At 51.0% G+C, this 17,716-nt stretch overlaps 2 protein-coding genes across 2 annotated transcripts in view; both read right to left on the bottom strand.

Annotated features, from left to right (window-relative positions):
- Positions 1–1,067: 1,067 nt before the first annotated feature.
- Positions 1,068–13,107, bottom strand: Smarcd1 (SWI/SNF related, matrix associated, actin dependent regulator of chromatin, subfamily d, member 1). The gene is made up of 13 exons (XM_050122423.1): positions 12,456–13,107; positions 11,702–11,889; positions 11,389–11,431; positions 11,172–11,294; positions 10,612–10,734; positions 9,556–9,672; positions 8,339–8,440; positions 7,918–8,079; positions 7,741–7,838; positions 5,913–6,048; positions 4,284–4,406; positions 2,999–3,100; positions 1,068–2,722 (listed from the first exon to the last, which is right to left on the bottom strand). The coding sequence occupies exons 1-13, from the start codon at positions 12,630–12,632 to the stop codon at positions 2,669–2,671; spliced, it is 1,548 nt and encodes a 515-aa protein (XP_049978380.1). The 5' UTR covers positions 12,633–13,107; the 3' UTR covers positions 1,068–2,668.
- Positions 13,108–13,649: 542 nt separating this feature from the next.
- The window catches only part of Asic1 (acid sensing ion channel subunit 1), a 30,907-nt gene continuing 26,840 nt past the window's right edge, over positions 13,650–17,716 (bottom strand). Inside the window, 6 exon segments of the mRNA XM_050122422.1 lie at positions 13,650–15,568; positions 15,706–15,810; positions 15,888–15,967; positions 16,535–16,626; positions 16,998–17,151; positions 17,562–17,618. Of these exon segments, the coding sequence (XP_049978379.1) occupies positions 15,464–15,568; positions 15,706–15,810; positions 15,888–15,967; positions 16,535–16,626; positions 16,998–17,151; positions 17,562–17,618 (593 nt within the window). The 3' untranslated portion in view covers positions 13,650–15,463.

Here is a 17,716-nt window from a genome sequence, read left to right as displayed (position 1 = left end):
CAGACAAGGCTGGCACATTTCCACCCACCTACTCAATGGCTAAGGTTTTATTTTTGTGAAACAGGGTCTATGCAGTCCTGGCTGACCTCAGACTCACAGAGATCCTCCCACCTTAGTGCTGGGATTAGAGGACTGTGCCAATGTGCTGCCCCAATGGGTAAAATTTGCTTCCCACCCTTCCTGGACGAGGGCAGTGAGGCCCCAGGTGAGAGTAGGCGGAACTATAGATTCCTGAGCAGCAGCCAGGCAACCCTCTACTCAGCACAAGACTAAAGCAGCCATTCCACACTGGGCTATCAACAGACTTCTTACATTGGACATCCTAATAATACACATCTGTCATCTCCACTTGGGGACTGAGGCAGGTGGACAGTGAGTTTAAGGTCGACCTTGGTTACATACAGAGGCCCCAATCACAAAAATACAACACAAAGAAAATCCTGGGGCCTTTAAAAGTGGAATCTCAAAAGGCAGATCAGTAAATTGGTGGTTTTGTACAGAAAATACAAATGCCTGCTGTCACCAGGGCCTTGGCAACAGCCGAATGGACTTGTGCCCTGGGGAGAGTAGGGCCTGGTTTCATCAACATGAAGGGGCCACAGACACTAAGGACAGGTTGTTCCAGCCAGCGACCTTGAGATTTCAAGGACAAGGGAGAAGCTAGCATTGCCACTGCCTTGTCTTCTTGATGGATGGAGGTGGGTGCAACCGTCTCAAGAGCATGGCTTGTTTGGGTAAGACTCATTTCTCCAGACCCCCAGAGCCTGGCTCAACTGACATCTATCAAGTGCTCAAAAAACACTTGTCAAATAAAGAGGGCACTGGGTAGGGAAGATGGTTCTACAAAAACCTCAGAGCTGGGCGGAATCCCAGCACTTGGGAGGCAGAGGCAGGCGGATCTCTGTGAGTTCGAGACCAGCCTGGTCTACAAGAGCTAGTTCCAGGACAGGCTCCAAAACCACAGAGAAACCCTGTCTCGAAAAACCATAAAAAACAAACAAACAAACAACAACAACAACAAAAAAACCCAGACAGCAGCAACCCCAGACAGACTAAAGGAGGCCCTCTTCAGAAGAGACTTTTATTAAAACTGGTGACATCAATAAGGAGACAATACAAAAAAAATTTTGGTCCATGAAAAAAAACAAAACAAACCAAATCAAACAAAACCCCCACAACTCAGTTAATAAACAGTCATCAACAGGGACACTGCAGGAGTGCTCATGACGCTTCTAGCCAGGAGCCAGGCTGGGGTTCAGCTGCCCCAGGGCCGTCCAGTGTCACTGTGGGGAGAACCTTCCAAGGGGAGGGGTAGAGGACAAGGGGAAGTGGGAGAGACAACTGCTGTCCCAGTACAGAACAGGCAGAGAAAGGGGGCAGGAACACTGCTCGCAGAAGCCTGAGGTGGGGTGGGAAAGCAGGGGCTTTGTCAGTTCTGTGAGTTCAGAGCCCATGCTCAAGGGAATCCCCGTGCCCAGCTGTCTCCCACCCTGCAGTGTTGTCTGCGAGCCTGGGATATGCTAACTCCTGGCAATAAAACCTGGAAGAACCTGAGGCTCCCCTGGAAAGATGCAAAACCACCTGTTCCAAGGGGCCAGGATCCCACCTTCCTGCGGCTACCTGAGGGGTCTGAAGCTTTGAGGGCAGGGGGTGGGGAGTCACAAACCCATTTCAGACCTATGCTCCAGCCCTAGGCGCGTTTACTCCTCAGTGCCCTAGAAACCAGCGGTTTCAATTGGGCAGACAGGGACAGGAAGACAGGAATGGCCTAGGGCTATACCCGTTTGATTTTTAGGCCTGTTTCTCCATTTAAGGGAGGGGCAGGGCGGAGTGAATGAACAAGCCACTCATCCAACAGCAGGAAGGAACAGCCTCTGCTGGGAACTACGGCACCCCAGCTTCGGTCCCTGGGGCTCTGACAGGGAAAGGCAAGACTCCCCTCTCAAATGCCATGGGTTAGGGCAGATGTGGGGAAATCCTATAACGGGTGGCTACGGGAGTGTGCAGGAGGGAGCAACAGTTCAAAACACACTCCAATACTGACATGGACCCACTAAGGGGTCAGACAGCACTGAGACAACAGGGCAGTCCAGGGGGCAGGGACCGACATGGCGCTCAGTGAAGCCCAAAAGCCTGGGCTCCTTTAGTGCCAGAGGGCAAGGAATAAAGGGAGAATTTGCTCCAGCCTGTGGAGGGAGAGGGAGGAAGGTGGGTCACCAGGAGGGTTAAGGTCAACTAGCTTACAGAGTGCCCTAGGCCTGAGTCTCAGAGGAGGGGACAGCTCCCAACGCCTGGGTCTCCTCACAAAGGCAGGATCAGTGTAGCTGGTCTCCCTGAAGACCACCTGGCCTCAAGAGGCCCCAGTCATTTCAGAGCATTGATCCCCACTATTGGTTCTCTAACACTATCTAGAGGTCCTGTGTAGACCAGGGATGGGGTAGGGAGGTAGAGGCACATGGGAACGTCGTGGGGAGAGGGTGAGGGGAAGGCTGGGGTGAAGAAGAGGATAATAGGTGCCTGTGAAACAGAAATGTGACACCCTCTTCATTGTGATGCTGTCCTTGAACCAACAGCATTCTCCTGGAATGCCTCAAGCAAGAACAGCACAGGTTTGCTGAGGCAGCAGCACAGGGCCCAAACAGAATCAGTGCAGCCAGGGAGGGCTCTACTATGTATTCCGGATTCCTAGGGCTTGCTCTAATTCTTGCCGCCTCTGCTGCACCTGAAGAGAAAACAGGAGTAGAGCTTGAGACATTGATAATCGGCACCTGATACCCCTGACCCCATCAAAGGTACAGACTCCTACACCGGGTGGTTCACATCTTTAATCCCAGCACTCGGGAGGCAGAGGCAGGCAGATCTCTGTGAGTCTGAGGTCAACCTGGTCTATAAGAGTGAGTTCCAGGACAAACTCCAAAGCTACAGAGAAACCCTCTGTCGAAAAACCAAAGGGACTCCTGCCTGTCATCTCCCTAGTGTGCCCAGGCACAGCACCAACCTTTGAGTAGAAGTATCGGCACACAGCCTCCTGAGCCCAAGGCTGGAAGTAGAACTCAGCACGGCGCTCTTCTTCTGGGTTACCCACCACATCAGTCATAGTCTGGGAGAGAAGGGGGAGGAGAGAACAGACGTGATCCCTGCTTCCACATCTGCTCTTAGTTGAATTGTGTCCCTTGCCATCCCTGCAAAGATGCTGAACTTCTAATTCCCCAGCTCCTGGGAAGTGCCCTGACATGGAAATAGGGTCTTTGCAGATGAGCAAGGGAAGAGGAGCCACTGGGACTGGTGCTAGCCCAGCTGAGGAGGAGATGCAGAGGTAGAGACAGACGCATACAGACACAATGTGACTGTGACGACACAAGAATGTCAAGCCTAAACTGAGGGACACCTGTGGGGTCCGGAAGCAGCAGAGCACACAGGAACAGCCCTGCTGATGCTCTCCTTTTGGACTTCCAGTCTCCAACACTGGGAAACAAATTCCCATTGCTTAAGGTACCCAGTTTAGATCAGCTTTCTTCAAAGTCTCAGCATACAAAGACAACACCCCAAATTACCATTAAGTCACCGCCAGATCCAGGCCCTTTCTGGTGCTTCTCTGCTGAAACTGATTGGTCACAGCAGTCACACAAGGCAAGAACCCAAAGCATGTTGCCGGGGCACATTCTCCAGCCTGAGCTTATGATGCTCTTTGTGACGTATCTTCAACTCCATTTTCCATGCTTCCCTCAGCAACTCTCGTTTCATCTACTACCCTTTCTTTGGAACGACCTTACTAGTTCCAGTTAGCTTGGCCATGGTTCACTACATTTTAGTAACAGTAGCCTATTTTTTTTTTCCAAATCGAACACATCTGTGGGAGAGCAGAGCCCAGATCTTCAGCTCTAGCCCAACAGCCCGGAATCAAGAGACTACTTAGAAAGTACTAACTATGTGTCTGATATACGGTTCTGCTGTGACTGCCCGTCTCAACTGTAAACTGGACCCTGGGATGTGCTAAAAGAATGTGGTCCCCCATGTCGGGCGGTGGTGGCGCACACCTTTAATCCCAGCACTCGGGAGGCAGAGGCAGGCGGATCTCTGTGAGTTCGAGGCCAGCCTGGTCTACAAGAGCTAGTTCCAGAACAGGAACCAAAAGCTACAGAGAAACCCTGTCTCGAAAAACCAAAAAAAAAAAAAAAAAAAAAAAAAAAAACCACCAACAACAACAAAAAGAATGTGGTCCCTCAGTTCTTCAGGTGGTGCTGCACTCCCAGAGTCCCTCTGTATCTTCCCAGGCTCTTTACCTTGAGGTCCCGGCATTGGGACTGAAGCCAATCATTGATGAAACCCTGAGGGTCTCGGGCAAAGCTCAGCATGAACTCTCGCTGGGTCTTCAGCTGGTTGATAGTTTCTATTGTCTCATGGATCTGAAGGGAAGAAGGATAGTCCATTTTCAAGGCAGGAAAACTTTAAGCTAAAGGCAGACCCACCCCAGCTGCAGGACCAGTACCCAGAATCCTGGGTACAAGCACTCCTACCGCCCTCGCCCTCACCCAGGTAAGGGAAGTTGTCCACTACAAACTGAAGATTTAACCCTGGCAGTCCAGAGTCCATTCGCCACCTTCCAACAAATCCCATGCTTTCTTGGCATCTCCTCTCCCTCTTCCGGATCTTAGTGGAGACTCCTCCCCACCCAAGTCAGCCCTTCTCTCTTAGCCCCACCAAACAGGGGCTACATTCCTTCATTTCACTTTGACTCTCAAACCCTAACTCTGCCCTCCCTTCTGAGCCTTTATTTCAGGACCCTGATATGTCCCACACACACTATGTCTCGCCTTCAAACTGGACTTGTTCCGGAGCTGCCTCTCTTCAACTCCCTCCACCTATCCACTAACACAAACAGCATTAGTGCCCCGTGGTAAAGGCTTCTAACAGGCCCCTTGTCTTACCTGCAGGAGGTACACACAATTTTCCCCAGATCAAAGCTTTATGAGCAGGCTCCTCTTCCTGAACACTGCCCCTGGCAGGCACCTCGTGCCATGTCCAGTGTGGCGTATAATGCATGAAAGAGCTCTGTATGTCTGCCTTTGCTGGTTGAGGTTCTGTAATCCCATGGCCTGAATTCATCATGCACACATGACAAGCCCTGAATTTGTAGCGCCTCCTGCTTCAAACTCCAAATGCTAGGATCTCAGGGTGAACCACCATGCCTGGCTTTGCTTGTATTTCTTGGAACACACCAGGATCATTCTCCTCTTTGGATTTTTACATACTTTATTCTATCTCCCTGGATTGTCCTCTGCCTTCCACACCCCAAATACCACTCTGCTTCCTCCCTGTCTGTTAACTTCTACTTCATCCTTCAGAATTTAGCTGAGGTGTCTATTCTCCCATGAGAGCCCCTACAGTATCTCTGGTGTTTTGGCTTTGCCTACAGGGAAAATGCTGGTAATGATGGGGGCATCATATCAGCAGTAGGAGCTATCACTGCTGCCTTTTGTGTGCTAGGTACAGGCTCAATTCTTTAAAAACAAGGTCTCATTCCATGCACAGAGCAACCACATAAAAGTAGGTATTATCTATAGTCTTCATTTCAGAGATCAGAAACTGAGGCTCAATGATACTAAAAGGTATTGCCTAAACTGGGCACAGTGGCTTCTCTCTGGAACCCCAGCGCTATGGAACATGACATAGCAAAATCAGCATGAGCCTGAGGCTAGCCTAGCCTACAAGGGAGAGATTGACTCAAAATACTGAAAACAAAAACAAAACCATCTAACAGTCAGAATCAAATGCATGTATGGGAGCTTGCTTCTAGTTACCACCAAACAGGACAGAGCCTGACAGAGACTGGTTCTGGGTATCAATATATTTTTAGCTAAAACTAAGAACCAAAAGAAGCTATGAGTGAGGGATGGGACAGAGACCCCTACCTTGTTGTCTAGAGTAGCGATCTCCTGCTGGCTGGCCGTGGACAGCAGAAAAGAATTCATCTGGGTCTTCAAAGTGTCATCTACTTCCACATCAATGTCATAACAAGCTGTCTTTTTCTGGTCATTTGGGTCAACACTGGAGAGGAAAATAACGGGCTCCAGTAAAGGGCTTTTTCTGAGACCTACTTGCCAAAGGTCAGAAAGGTGGTCCAGCCAGGGATGAAGGGAAAAGAAAGAGACTACAAAGGGTACAGCGGATATGTTCTACATCCTCCTTCTGAGAGCTGTATGCACCTCCAAAAGTCTGCACTTTAAATAGGTATAATTTATAATATACAAATTGTAACTCACTAAACTTTCTTTCTATTTATTTATTCTGTGAGAGTGCAGCACCTGTGCACACAATGTAGGTGAGAGGGCAGTTTGCGGAAGCAGGTTCTCTCCTTCTATCACGTGTGTTCCAGGGACTGATGCCAGGTCATTGGGCCAGACAACCAGCACCTTTAACCTGTTGTGGCGGCGGCATTCCCCCCCCCTCCCCCCCCCCCCCCCCCCCCGCCCCGAGACAGGGTTTCTCTGTAGCTTTGGAGCCTGTCTTGGAACTCACTCTGTAGACCGGGCTGGCCTCAAACTCACAGAGATCCGCCTGCCTCTGCCTCCTGAGTTCTGGGATTAAAGGTGTGCCACCACCGCCCAGCTTCTGTTGCATCTTGCCTCTCTGAGTTTGGTTTTTAGAAAGTCAATGGTAAAATTCAAACAGCTCTAGCCTAGGGGCTGGAGAGATGGCTCAGAGGTTAAGAGCATTGCCTGCTCTTCCAAAGGTCCTGAGTTCAATTCCCAGCAACCACATGGTGGCTCACAACCATCTGCAATGAGGTCTGGTGCCCTCTTCTGGCCTGCAGACATACACACAGAGAGAATATTGCATACATAATAAATAAATATTTATAAAAAAAAAAAAAAGAGCCCAAACTGGGCAGTGGTGGCGCATGCCTTTACTCCCAGCACTTGGTGGGCAGAGGCAGGCAGATCTCTGAGATTGAGACCAGCCTAGTTTAGGACAGCCACACAGAGAAACTGTGTCTTGAAAACAAAGAAGAAAAGGAGTCCAGCTTCTGTGGGCACGATGCACAATACAGGCCGTAGAGTGACTACAGGGTGACATGAACAAAAGCCGAAAGCAGGGAGCTGATCTAATACAGGGCATGCTGCTATCTAGAGATGCCTGGCTCTCTACCGCCCAAATTAAGAAAAGTAAATAGCTGGGCGGTGGTGGCGCACGCCTTTAATCCCAGCACTCGGGAGGCAGAGGCAGGCGGATCTCTGTGAGTTCAAGACCAGCCTGGTCTACAGAGCTAGTTCCAGGACAGGCTCCAAAGTCACAGAGAACCCTGTCTTGAAAAAACCAAAAAATTAATAAATAAATAAATAAATGAATGAAAGCATTATCTGGAGGCTCCAATTTCCTAAAAAGATGAAAACTGATTCCTCCCACAATGACAGGCTGATAATCAAGTCTCCAAGGGGCATCAGGGCTCTACTATGATGGTGCTGGCTGATTTCAGCTGCTACTAACATTCCAATCTTAACAAGGAGAAAAGCATGAAACCACACCAGACACAGTAATCCAGGGCATAATCTGCAAAGGTTAACAGGACAGCAGGCACACAGGAGTTCGTATCACCCCCACTTTTAGTGTAATAGTGAGCTTATGTGACTTAAATCTAAGCAACAGCTGTGTTGAACAAGACCCCTAGAAGTCTGACAACTGGCTGTGCAAGCTGGCCAAGGTGGCTCCAGTCACCACACCTCTCAAACACAGGCTCACCTGATGACGTGATTAATGATGATAGGTTCTGGTGGCATAAGCAAGGCATGGAGCCGCTGAGGGATCTCTGAGAACTTCATCCGCTGAGATTCAAAGATCTGAGAGACAGAAAGAGGTGGTTACAGATTGGTGCTTTCAATGCAACCAGACCCTTGAAATAAAATGTGCTTTCTATACCTGCTGGAGGTACTTGTCACAGATGACAAACTCTCGCTCGTGAGGGTCCTGGAGCTTATGTGTTTTAATATATTGCCACAGTGCTTGGATTATCACTGGACGTGTCTGGGTGTGAATGCCCAAGAGCCGAGCCAGACGAGGGTCTAATTTAAACTGGGGGGGCTGTAAAGAACCAAGAAGAGAGATGAAGCTAATGAGCTGGTTCCATGTACATTTTGGTGTGTTTAGCATGGCAACACATTCAATCTAACAAACATTAGTAAATCTGGGCAGCAAGGTTATAGAAAGAACTCAAACAACAGAGAAAAATGTCTTAGTGTATTACAGTGGCAAAGCACTCATGAGCAACCTTCAACCCTCCCCAGTCAGACTCTCGTGGGATGTGGCCATGAGAGCTGGACCCCTTCCCAGCTCCAAATACCTGGTAATCCAGCATCAGTAGAACAGTACAACGTACATTCACATCTCCTGGTCGCTTCACCTGGAAGCCATCAGTTTCCTGGGTAGTGGCGGTCCTGTGCCACTAGAGAGAGGAAGATGTCAGGGGTGCTCTTCCAGAGGAAGAGCTTCTGTAATGACTGAACATTCAACTTTGATTACTGAGGGTGCTGGGGAGGAACAGCAGGAGGCATCTCTAAAGATGCACATGGCTTTGGCATTACTGTCTGTGTAAGCAGAACCTTTCAGCTCTAACTGTGGGATGACTGCATCTAAAATGGCTTGAATTTCCAGTGATAATTTTACCCACTAAATGGACAATATACATGGAACGGAAACCTAAGTAAGGTAGCTTCAATTTTTTGAGGGTGACATATTGAGTCTATAACATTTACCCAGATTATCATTTAATTCCCAAATACCCATTGAAGACAAGTGTGAGTAAACCCCTCTTACAATGAGCAAAGTGCTACCTGGAAGGAGGAAGCAACCTATGAGGTCAATATGTAATGGAAGCGAGATGTGAGCTCTGGTGTGTCTTAGCCACCACACGCTACTGCTATAAAATCAAATGTCTCCACAAATTTCTATCGACTCTACGACTTACTTCCCTTCTTAGATGGCAGAGACCTTCCCATGTCTCTTAGTGGTTGAGATTAAGGGGCTGCAGCTACAGTGGTAAAGAGAGGGGCAGGTTAAGTTCACATGGAACACTGGACTGTTCTGGGTTTGTGTCCCAAACACTGTTGCTAACATCTTCAAAACACTGTACAAGGAGGTGTTATAAAGAATCTCTAGTTATTTAAAATATAAATCTAAAGGAAGAGCTGGAGCTATAACCTAGCAAACACGAGTATTCTATAGTCCACCCGCTAACTACGACAACAGCTATCAGGAAAATACAATGTGCCAGTAACTACAGCCCACCAGTACTTATAAGCAAGATGCAGAGATAGCCAGAAGTGTAAGAGAACTCCATCCGAATTTTCTTTGGGGGCAGTGGTCAGGTGGGTCAAGTCAGATTACAAGAGCTCTTGGGTTCCAACTAAGTACAGCTCGCGCCACCTAGAGGTCAATATGCAAACTGCAAAGGTGGAAATACACACCTGGACCAATCCTTCATTCCTCCCTCTTTCCCTAGCTGTTCAAGTTTGGCCCTGCCCCCCACATGATTAAAGCCTGGAAGGCAGAAATACTCACTTCTACCAGATGGTTGTCTGGCCCATAGAGGTCTTTGTCCAGTTCGATCACCAAGGACTTAAAAAAGGAAGAGAACTTTCTCTTTTGCTTGGTGGCATCATATTTGGACAAGGCTGACTAGAAAAGACAGGAAGACGTCATATTAGAAAAAGCCAGAAAGAACTCCCCAAGACAATGTTCTTTATGGTTTCTAATCCTAATGAGGAAAAACTCTGGGAAATGTCTTCTTAAAGTGGCAGGTGACCATTAAGTCAGCCCGGTGGCAGCAGGACTGCGACAAGAACGGGCCTCTGACTTCCCCCTGGGGAAAGGAAGCAAGTTACCCCAAATGGTAACATAACAAAGTGCTTCTGAACAGAGAAAAGCCCAGCGGTGAGGGAAGGGACCCAAAGGCAAAAACCAGTAGAAGAAAAATTGGCTTTATCTGGACAGAAGACACGACAGCAGACTGGACCCACGCAGAGGCGGCTCTGGTTCTGCAAAAAATGCATTCAAATGAGCTCACCTGCACACAGTTAAAAATAGTGCCGGAGAGCAAGGGGACAAGGGGACGAGTGAAAAAGGAGCCTCCCCAAGGGGCTGCAGGGTGGCAAGTGTGGGGGCTCTCACCGATCTGATACTCCCCTTGGAGCAACCAAGAGCCAAGCCTTAGGGGAATTTTAGCACACTTAAACTGTGGTATCTCCAATGAAAGCTGGGAAGACAGAAATAACCTCAAGGACTTGAGAGGATCGTGGCCTCCAATGCTAAGTACTGACTCGGGAGGTGGGGATGAGGGACTACTGAAATGATCTGCAGATGCTGCTAAATCCAAAGGCAAAGTAAACAACAACCCAGATCCAGGACAATAATGGCTTCCATTTGATACCAGTGAAGCTGTGGGAGCAGATACAAAGGACCATTGTCTTTGTGTGCAGGGAACACAGCACCCCTCCCCCTTTCCTGAAGCTCCCAACAGGAGCTGTAAGCACCAGTCAGGCTTCCTGCTGACCACACAACCCTGCTTATTCCCAGCAGCTCCCACCTTCAACACCAGACAGTAGACCTTGAACTCACATCCTCCAGGAGCCGTCCTTCTACCCGAAGCTCCCAGGAAGCCACTGTCCCTTCCCCATCTTCAGCATCTGACTTAGCCGGATTGAAAGTGTTAGAAATGAAAATTCGCAGCTTCCGTTTTTGCTGAGGAAGGCAGAAAAAGTATTGACGGTGGGGCTTGAGAGTTTGACATTAAAGACAAAAGTCTCCTAGGCTGGCTTACTATAGGTAGGTGAAGACTGCACTTAGGAGAATGCAGGCCCTGAGCCTGAGTACAAATGAATATGCAGGATACCAGGTGAGAAAACCACAGAGTGTCAGGTTCCCAGGGCAGCAAGTAGATACAGCAACATCAACAGGGTATATTTCTGGTGCAAGAGTCGTCGAAAGCTCCCCCGCCCCCTTCCCTGCCAGCTGTTCTACTCTTATGCTCCTAATGTAATTCCTGGTTTGTAGGCGGAAGGGAAAGATGCAATTTAAATGCCAAGGAGAGCTGTGCTGTGCCTTTGATTTTTCATCCTAAGCCTGGTGAAGGTTCCTGTTCCCTCCCTTGACCCCGTGCCTCTGCTTTGCTGTGTTACCTTGATGGGACGTTTCAAGGCCTCCTGGATATCTAGCCGTTTCCTCATAATAGTCTGGTCCAGTTTCCTTTCAAAAGCCAGGAGATCCATATAGGCCTGTGATTCTGGTACCAATTCCCGAATCTTAGGAACAGAAAGATATGATTGGGCCCTAGAGCCGACCACCTGTATTCTCAGTCACTCTACCTTCAAGAAGACCTCGAGAGGCTGCACTCACCCTTTGAGGTAGGATTTTGTCAGCCATCTTCTTTTTCTTTGCACTGTTCAGAATAAATACTGTTATCAGGGTGGGACAGAACCAGTGAGAACATGAGCTAGGCTGTCATCGCTTTCCTTTACGGCACAGCTAAGGCCTGCAAAACGACTGTGCCGTTCTCATCAACAACTCCATCTCCATCTCCACCAGGATGCCAGGAAGCCTTCACAGGGTGACATAGCACCACCACTTCCTGGTTCCGTACTCCCACCGCCTGCATGCGCACAGGCCTCCTCCCGTCAGCTTCTCTCCTTCACCCCGGGGGTCATCTTACTTGTGATTCCGATTCTGGACCGCCTGCTGCTGGACCTGCTGGATCTGTTGAGGTGCAGGTCTCTTGCGGGACTGGTCCATCCCTGACTGGGCCAGGCCAGGTCGGACTGAAGGGTTCCCCCCATAGCCAGGAGGTCCCATGGAAGGTCCCTGAGGTGTCATTCGGCTGCCTGGCAGCATGCCTGGTCTCTACAGAAGGGAGAGGACCCAGAGATGTCATACCTTTCCTTGACAGCACCACCGAGAAGTGATGGAAGCCTGAATTTTTGGGATGGAACATGGCTGGGTAGAGGACAATCACACAGCCTTCTGCCCTCTCTAAAATGTGGTAATTGGACCTTCTTCAGGCCTGGTAGCGATTTCATTGAATACAGGGTCTAAAAACCAGGTTGTAGTCAAGTTTTCTGGTCTATGTTGGATCTGACACACCAGACAGCTCTAGTTCTATATTTACTTTACTAGCTGCTATCTCCTCTGAAGCTGACCTCAATTTGCAGCTCGAACTTGGGTGTTCTCTGGTTGCTGGAGCTGCCCATCCCAGGGCCCACTTCACCACCCTGGTATCACACTCACTCCTCAGAAGGAAACAATGCCGCTGGGAGCAGGTGAAGATGCTAACCACCACCCCCCCACCTCCACCCAGGACCCGAACCCATCCCAAGGGAGTCCCTCCCACTTATCCCTCACCCGATCCGTCCTCCGCCCTCGTTCGGCCCCGCCCCCGGCCCACGCGCCCCTCCTCCTGCCCCACTCACCGGATAGGCCGCCCCGGGCATCGGGGAGCGGTACAGCCCTTGACCCGGCGCGGGGCCCATTCGCACGGGAGGCCCGGGAGTTCCGCCCGGGCCCAGAGCAGCCGCCACACCCGCCCCTCCTGAGGCTCCGGCACCGCCGCTCGGAGCCACAGACTGGAAACCCGCCCGGGCCGCCATCTTCCCGGAGCCGCCGCTGCAGCTGCACAAAGAACCGGAACCGGAACTCCCCCCGCCCCCCGCGCGCCCCCCGAGCGCCTGGGCTGTTTGTGGGCCCGGCCCGCCGGCGGGCACGGGCGCTCGGGGCAGCGAGACTACGGGCTAGAGGGGGCCACTAGCGGAAAAGGCGAGTTGACCACTCCCTCCCGCCTTCCCGGTCCAGGAGGGGGCACCATAGAGAAGCGATGTGTGGATAGAGAGGTAAGGGAGCGGGCGCCCTCAGGCGGGCGGAGGACGACGAGGCGTTGGAAGGAGAACCAGCCACCTCCGCAGAGTGTTTGCTTTCCATCTCCTACTACCCGGGCTCCGGGTACTCAAGACAGAGAAACGTCCTGTTCATTCGTTTTACAAACGGAAAAGCTGAACTCAAAGGAGGTAAATGTCTTTGCGAAGACAAATCAGCAAATTAAAAGAAAAGGCTTTCTAGATTCCGGTCTCCTGGTTGGTAGTCTGGGCCCCATTTCACAGATAATGGCTCAATAACACCCCGATGCGGGAACTTCATCCTTCATCTCAGGCTGTAATTGAATGAATTTTTCCTTTGAATCCTCTCCAAAGAGTCCTGAAAATCCGTTGCCTTTGATTACATTGCTCTTCCTCTGCCCAGTGATTCAAACTATCCCTGAACCTGTCCTTTTCCAAGAGGGTCAGTGTTTACCTGATCAGATATGTGGACTCTCATGTAGACCAGCCTATTAAACCCTGTGAGGGACGATAGCTGCTTCTATCTCCCAGGGGCTGGGATTACAGGTGGAACCACCACACCTGACTGCCGCTCCCATTCCTTACTGTAGTCAGTGCGACCCTCACGCCAAGCTCCACTCTAGTGGCAATACCTACAAACTCTTCAACCAAAAAGAACGACGCTGGAGAGGAGATGGTTGGAACCCAGTTTATTAGACCAGAGACATGCGGCACCTGGAGCCCCGCCTGCCATCCCCCTGCCAGGGCACACTTCTCAGCTTTGCCCTGCTCCCTTCAGGGGAGGTCTGATGGCTCAAGAAATCTTGGGAACCAAGAGTTCTCAAAGATGCTGTACCTCTCTCTCTGGCTCCAGGCCAACACACACAGGTGATCTGCCCACAAGTCCTGTTTTGGGATTAGTGACCAGGAAACAGTGGGGCAGAGAAGGCCTGGGAAAGGGTTGAGTCTCTGGCCTGGGAAGAGTGCCTGGTAGGGGTGGGGATGCCCTCTACTTCTACTTGTGGCCCCGTAAGGTAGGGACATACATACAACAGCAGAGCTTTCAACTCCCTCTTTCTCCCCGTCTTTCTCCTCACGTGACCAAACCCTGCCTCACCAGAAAATGCAAGCGGTGGGCCTGGTCATCAAATTGAGGAAGGGACACTGGGCACCCAGAGGAGAGAAAGGCCACTGAATGAGGACTTCAGCTTCTGTCTGTGGGTACCCACTGCCCCCACTGCAAGAGTCACCAATCCCCAGCTCCCTCTGTCTCTAACACTCTTGGCTTAGTGTCCAGCATAGCTCCGTTCCTGGGTAGGTGTCACCTCTGCAGCAGTCCCGTCCCTGGGAAGGCCACGGTCAGCCACGCTATGGGCATTGGGATAGATGGAGCTAGGAAGAGGGTGTGTTAAGGCTGTGGGGAGGGCAGAGGGTGCCCCAGTTGCGGGGGCCAAGGGCGAGGCCAGAAAGAGGCAGAGCTTGTAATTCACAGCTTCCTTTATGTCACCACCGAGACAGTGCGAAGGTTACAATGCGCGTGTCGTCTCCTTGTGCTTCTCAAAGGGATGTGTGTACACAGTACAGACACCAGGGGGGAGTCCAACTCTTTATACAGGCAAAGGCATTCAGAGACAGGGGTGGGGCGGAATGGGGAGAATTTGGGGTGGGAGGATGATTCTCAGAGACAAGAGGGGATGGGGTGGAGACAAACAGGGTGAGAGGAAAGTATATACAGAGATATAGCAATATAGAGTCTGTATCATATAGAAATAGAAAATGCAGACGAGATTGCCGGGAGAAGCAAATGAAGCTGGGGAAGAGGAGCGTTCCATAAGAAAATTTATGGATGTGGCCCTCTGCAAAGGCCTCTGAGAGAGAAGCCAGGGAGGTCAGGCTCCAGGACCCCGCTCCCTGAGCTGGAAGCTAACCAGCCAGGTCTTTTATCGAATGAAGAAGAGGGCTGCCTCTGAGAATGTCTCTCCGGCTGCTTGGAGGTGGAGGTGACTTACAGATACTGGGATGTGGCCTACAGCACCAGGGCCACATGGAGGCCTCACTCTACTTCTTTAGGAAATCCTGTACCCCCATGATTCCATATGATTGAGGGAGCAGAACTGGGCATTTAGTTCTTACCTGGAGACCGGGGCTCGTGGGGAGTCAGTGGGCTGAGAGTCTCTTAAGGCTAGGGAAGCCCCCTCACTAGTGCTCTCCCTTAAGATACATTCTCTGGTTTGGGGTCAAATTTCAGACTCTAGGGATCCCCTCCACCCCTCACTAGGAGGGGGCTTTGGTGACTGATGGGAGCAGAATGTAGGCGAACACTCAGATGACAGACAGCCAGACAGACAGAATTCAGCTTGGAGCCAGGGGAGGCAGCCTGAGGTCTGGGCCGGATCTCTCTCTTTCTCTTTTTATATTAGTTTAACTTTGTTAAAATAAAAAGATGGGATGAGGCAGGGAGAGGACTACGGTGAAGACCTTTCTCACCAGACGAGGGAACCGCTGCATAGGAGTGCAGTTGAGTCCCCAGGGTCGATGGGGGCGCTTGGGGGCCCCTTGTTCTTCTAGTCCTCCCCACCTAGGCCTTTGGTACAGTGGCCTGCGGGGGCTTAGCAGGTAAAGTCCTCAAATGTGCCTCGGGCGGGATGGTGAGGTAGGATGTTGGCAGCGTAAGTCATCCCGGCAGGATGTCCCCGGAGGCTCTCACAGGGATTCTAGCGGAGGGAAATGAGACAGGGACAGGTTACAGAAAGGGCTGCAGATAAACAGGTAGCTGTGGCGTGGAGGGGGTTGGTGTGAGGCTTTGGGGGAAGGGGCAGGCCAGAGGACACCCCGTGCCTTGCTCCCTCACGTGTCTTTTGACGTCGTCCAGGCTGAGCGCCACACCCTTATCTGCGCTGCTCCTCTTGGCCTCCTTCTGGCATTTCCCTCGTCTACACAATCGGTGCTTAATGACCTGGGAGAGGTCAGGCAGGTTGGGTGGACTGGAAACCCCCAACCCTGTGTGGCCCTGCCCAGCTCTGCCCCCCTTACCTCATAGGCATAGTCAAAGAGTTCCAGCACTGTGAGGATGCTGGCCCCGATGAACAGCCCCATCTGGCCCCCGATGTCACCTGCGGGGTCAGGTTAGAGTAGTTAGTGGGCTCAGGACACTGAGAGCCGAGAGGTGATGAGGCTCAACAGGACTGGGGCAGGCCAGCCATGTTTGCAGAGATTTGCATCTTGAGACACAAGGGTCAGAAAACCAGAGTCTGGCAGGCTTTTTATTCTCTATGCTTTTCTGTATTTTCCTACTTTTCCAAACAAATTCTTTTTTTTTTTTTTCTTTTGGGTTTTTTCGAGACAGGGTTTCTCTGTAGCTTTGGTGCCTGTCCTGGAACTAGCTCTTGTAGACCAGGCTAGCCTTGAACTCACAGAAAATGAATTCTTTACAAAGTGTACTACTTGTTTAGCACCCGGTCCACTTCCAAGGACGTGAAAGTTTCCGCTCCTGCCTATCGGCCCCTTTCTCTGACCTACTTGCTTGTCTTTTCTACTTTGTCCCAGGAGAAGGCCCTGCCCCTTTCCTTCACTCCATGCCACGCTAGAGGGCTTAGGGAAAGACCCCTGGGAACCGGGGTAGGAGTGGTGTGTGTCATGTCCTAGGCACAGGAGCAGACTGGTTCTGCTCACAAGCTCACCCAAGAGCCCTGCGATCTCATAGGCCTTTTTCTGCTCGATGGTCTCATAGTTGAGGACTTCAAAGAAGATGTCCAGCACCAAGATGTTCTCCCTGTGCAGGGGGAAAGGAGGAGAGCTAGGTTCAAGTCTCCAGACAGGTGATCTCAGCATGTTAACTTCTCTGAGGTTGTTTCCATATTCCTAGAGGAGATACTGTCTTCTAGAGGTGCTGCGGGGATTGATTTAAATGGCATGTATGAAAAGACACATTGCATGCTGGCAAGTGGGAGGTGATCCCAGTTACAGCAGGGAAGATGGAGCGCGGAGTGGGGGAGGAGCGCTTGCCTCACTTATGCTTGATCTCCCCCCACAACCCACTCTCTTTGGTTGCCTCTTGGGCCGTGCGTGAATTCTCTCAGCTCCCTTGTGCCTGCGAGACTCCAGGCCTTGCACAAGGACCCTGCCCTGCATAGGAGTCCTTACCCTATGTACTGCTCAGATTTGTTGAACTTCTTGGCCAGGTATTTGGCTGAGGCTTTGCTGGGAATCTTGACCATGGACAGCTCCTTGCCTTAGCGTGTCAGGTTGCAGGGCATTTCACACACGCAGTATTCCTGGTCTTTCTCCACTAGGAAGTCTGTGCCCACGCAAGAGCCACTAGATGAGTGGTGTCCTTCTGCCAGCACCTTCCCAGTATGGACATCCTGGCCCTGCCCAGAGGACCCCTGGGATCCCTTCTCTTTCACCTCAGCCCCGTGTCTACCCTTAGTTGATCTTCACCCAGCCTCCCTGCAGATATAGTTCATCTTATGTGATTCCCTCAGGGTTCTCGAGAACCAACCATCTGAGGCTGAAAGAGGGTGAAGGCCCTCCCCAGAGACCCTTGTGAATTCTCCACAGGGACCTTTGCTGGCGCAGTTCTTGGCATTTAGAGGCTGCTGCCGGTGGAGGCACAGCAGGAGTTCACCCTTGACCTCAGTCCCCTGTGCACAAGGCAGACAGCACTTTCTTCCCTCCCTCTTAGTGTCCCAGGTCAGAGGCGCTCACCCAGGGCGGGATCTGCACATTCCTTGTACTGCTCTGGAGTGCAGTAAGGGGCATCCCCTACAAAGGAGAGAAGATAGTGGGACAGGTGGAGATTAAAGGGGTCTTGTGGTGGCATGGTACTGTGGAAGAGGAAGGTGGGTCAGCAGGACTAGTCA

This window comes from Alexandromys fortis, unplaced genomic scaffold (assembly GCF_014885135.2).
Source record: "Alexandromys fortis isolate MF-2015 unplaced genomic scaffold, M_Fortis_MF-2015_v1.1 scaffold_216, whole genome shotgun sequence".
NCBI classification, from domain to species: Eukaryota; Metazoa; Chordata; class Mammalia; order Rodentia; family Cricetidae; genus Alexandromys; species Alexandromys fortis.
The sequence above is the reverse complement of the archived record's forward strand: the minus strand, read 5'-3'. Positions and strand labels throughout refer to the sequence as shown.

What these genes read in the sequence shown, in the direction of transcription:
- Smarcd1 (XM_050122423.1), bottom strand. Translation starts at nt 12,632, where the DNA reads ATGGCGGCCCGGGCGGGTTTCCAGTCTGTGGCTCCGAGCGGCGGTGCC. An exon ending in ACAAAATCCTACCTCAAAGG is followed by an intron (nt 11,295 to 11,388) that starts GTGAGTGCAGCC and finishes TCTGTTCCTAAG; the next exon opens with ATTCGGGAATTGGTACCAGA. An exon ending in GTGACAAGTACCTCCAGCAG is followed by an intron (nt 7,839 to 7,917) that starts GTATAGAAAGCA and finishes TCTGTCTCTCAG; the next exon opens with ATCTTTGAATCTCAGCGGAT.